The following is a 3653-nucleotide window of genomic DNA, read 5'->3' as shown; positions in this document are numbered from 1 at the left end:
GGCCCCTCTATTGGACCTTTACCGCAAAAATCTTCTTGGATCTCAACTGGGGATCCTGCCTATCAACAATGGCAACTGGCTCATCCTCATAGCCCAAACTCTCATCTAGTTGAATAGTACTAAGGTCTAACACATGGGACAAGCCGATGTGATACTTCCGCAGCATCGATACATGGAAAACTGGATGAACTCCTGATAATCTGGGGGGTAAAGCAAGCATATAAGTAACCTCCCCAACTCGCCTCAACACCTCAAATGGGTCAATAAACCTTGGGCTCAACTAGACCTTCCTCCCGAACCTCATAATGCCTTTCATTGGCTAGACTTTCAAGAGGACCATCTCGCCAACCATGAATGATACATCACACACCTTCTGATCTGCGTAACTCTTCTGCCTGGATTGAGCTGTGCGAAGCCTTTCCTGAATCAACTTCACCTTATCCAAGGCATCCTTTACCAAGTCTATGTCGTATAACTTAGCCTCACCAGGCTCAAACCACCTGATAGGATAACGACACTGCCGACCATATAAAGCCTCAAAAGGAACCATCTCGATGCTGGACTGATAGTTGTTGTTGTAAGCAACCTCTACCAAAGGCAAGAACTGATCCCATTGTCCTCCAAAGTCAATCACACATGCTCTAAGCATGTCGTACAAAATTTGAATTGTCCGCTCAGATTGCCGTCAGTGTAGGACGGAATGAATTGTAAGCTCTATACGGGTCCCTAACTCACTCTAAACGACTCTCCAGAAATAGGAAATGAATTGAGGGCCTCTATCTGATATGAAGCAAACAGGCACACCGTGCAACCTGACTATCTCTCGAATGTAAATCTAAGCCAATCTCTTCGAAGTGTAAGTAGTCACAACCGGAATAAAGTGTGCCGACTTGGTCAACCTGTCAACAATGACCCACACTACATCAAACTTCCGTAAAGTCTGGGGCAACCCAACTATGAAGTCCATAGTAATGCGCTCCCACTTCCACTCTGGTATAGGCATCTGCTGAAGTAGGCCACCCGGCCTCTGGTGCTCATACTTAACGTGTTGGCAATTCAAACACCTAGCCACGTACTCCACTATGTCTTTTTTCATCCTCCTCCACCAATAATGTTGTTTCAAGTCACGATACATCTTCATCGCGCACGGATGAACGGAATATCGCGAACTGTGTGCCTCCTCTAATATCCTCTCCCTCAGACCATCAACATTAGGAACACATAGGCGACCCTGGAGTCGCAAAACACCATTCTCGCCAATGGAAACCACCTTGGTACCTCCTAGTAGCACCGTCTCTCTAAGAACTACCAAATGTGGATCATCGAACTGTCGGGCCTTGATCTGCCCCAATAATTAAGACTGAGCAACAACACACGCAAGAACTCAGCTGGGCTCTGAAATATCCAACCTTACAAGTCTGTTAGCCAAGGACTGAATGTCCAAAGCTAGTGGCCTCTCCTCTGTTGGAATGAATGCCAAGCTACCCATACCTTCTGCTTTCCTGCTTATGGCATCCTCGACCACATTTGCCTTGCCCGGATGATAAAGAATGGTGATGTTATAATTCTTCAGTAACTCAAGCCATCTACGCTGCCTCAAATTGAGATCCCTCTGCTAGAACAAATGTTGTAAGTTGCGATGGTCAGTATAGACCACACATGACACCCCATACAGATAATGCCTTCATATCTTAAGAGCATGAACAATTGCGGCCAACTCCAAATCGTTCACAGGATAATTCTTCTCATGAATCTTCAGCTGACGCGAAGCATATACAAGAACTCAACCCTCATGCATCAATACACGTCCCAATCCAACGTGCGAAGCGTCGCAATATACCATATGCATCCCAAAACCGGAAGGCAACACAAGAACTAGTACTGTAGTCAGAGCTATCTTAAGCTTCTGAAAGCTCACCTCACAATCATCGGACCAACAAAAAGGGGCACCCTTCTAGGTCAATCTAGTCATAGGTGATGCAATAGATGAAAAGTCCTGCACAAATCATTTGTAATAACCTGCTAACCCCAGGAAACTCCTGATCTTGGTCACTGAAGTAGGATGTGGCCAACTCTGAACTGCCTCAATATTCGTGGGATCCACCTTAATATCCTCTCCTAATACAACATGCCCCAAGAATGCCACTGACTCTAGCCAAAACTCGCACTTGTAGAACTTAGCATATAGCTTCTGCTCTCGCAAGGTCTGAAGCACTACTTTAAAATGTTACTCGTGCTCCCCCAAGCTATGTGAGAATATAAAGATATGGTCAATGAAGACGATGACAAAGGAATCAAATATAAGGCCTGAACACCCTGTTCATCAAGTCTACAAATGTTGCTGGGGCATTAGTCAAGCCAAAGGACATCACCAAAAACTCATAATGGCCATGTCTAGTCCATAATGCAGTCTTCGGGACATCCGAGTCCCGAATCTTCAACTGATGATACCCTGACCTCAAGTCGATCTTAGATAACACCCTGGCACCTTGCAATTGGTCGAACAAATCATCGATACGAGGCAATGTATACTTGTTCTTGATAGTGACTTTATTTAACTGGCGGTAGTCAATGCACATCCGCATAGTGCCATCATTCTTCTTCACAAATAACACTGGTGCACCCTAAGGTGATACACTGGGTCTAACAAACCCCTTTTCCAACAACTCCTCAAGCTACTCCTTCAACTCTTTAGGAGCCATACGATACGGTGGGATAGATATAGGTTGGGTGCCTGGAGCCAAATCAATATCACGATCCGGTGGCATGCCAGGAAGATCAAAAGGAAACATATCGGCGAACTCCTGGACTACTGAAACTAAATCAATCATTAGAGACTCTGTTGTAGTGTCCCTAACATAAGCCAGATAAGCCAAACACCCCTTCTCGACCATATGTTGAGCCTTCAGGAAAGAGATAACCTGACTAGATATATCAACTGTGGAACCCTTCCACTCCATCTTCGGCAACCCTGGCATTGCTAATGTAACAGTCTTGGCATGGCAATCTAGGATGGTGTGATATAAAGATAACCAATCGATGCCTAGTATGATCTCAAATTCGATCATATCAAGCAACAGAAGATCCACTCTAGTCTCGAAATCACAAAATGTGACCACACAGCACCGGTAAATCCGATCCACAACCACAGAATCGCCCACAAGAGTGGACACATAAACCGAAGTGCCTAAAGGCTCAGGAGAAATAACCAGGAAATGAGCAAATAGAAATGATACATATGAATAGGTGGACACTGGATCAAATAATACAAAGCATCTCTACCGCAGACGTAAATAATACATGTGATAACCGCATCTGAGGCCAATGCATCTGGCCTAGCCGTAAGAGCATAGAATCTGGCTGGAGCGCCAGCTGGCTGGCCTCCACCAAACTGAGCAGTAGCTGGTTGACCTCTCCTTGTATGGCCTCCACCTCTGGGATGGCCTCTACCAGTCTGCCCCGACCTCTAAACGGTTGGGCAACTGGTGCTGAAATCATAGGTTGTTGCCTCTGTTGTACTACCTTGCTCCGAAGCCTGGGGCAGATCCTCTTCATGTGACCCGGATCTCTGCACTCGTAGCAACCTCTCGGCACCATAGCCTTTTTCCCTGAAGTCTGAGCATGCTGACCCGAATATCCACTAGAAGAACCCT

The 3653-nt window shown here is 45.8% G+C and overlaps 1 protein-coding gene across 1 annotated transcript; it reads right to left on the bottom strand.

The window, feature by feature from the left end:
• Positions 1 to 319: 319 nt before the first annotated feature.
• LOC138878434 (uncharacterized) lies at positions 320 to 649 on the bottom strand. Its single transcript, XM_070158113.1, has one exon. It carries the CDS (start codon positions 647 to 649, stop codon positions 320 to 322), a length of 330 nt encoding a protein of 109 aa, XP_070014214.1.
• Positions 650 to 3653: the final 3004 nt, after the last annotated feature.

This window comes from Nicotiana sylvestris, chromosome 9 (genome assembly GCF_000393655.2).
Source record: "Nicotiana sylvestris chromosome 9, ASM39365v2, whole genome shotgun sequence".
NCBI classification, from domain to species: Eukaryota; Viridiplantae; Streptophyta; class Magnoliopsida; order Solanales; family Solanaceae; genus Nicotiana; species Nicotiana sylvestris.
This window is presented reverse-complemented; position numbering and strand designations above follow the sequence as displayed.

Bases quoted from the DNA above. Each gene is read 5' to 3' on its own strand.
- LOC138878434 (XM_070158113.1), bottom strand. From the start codon at position 649: ATGCTTAGAGCATGTGTGATTGACTTTGGAGGACAATGGGATCAGTTC.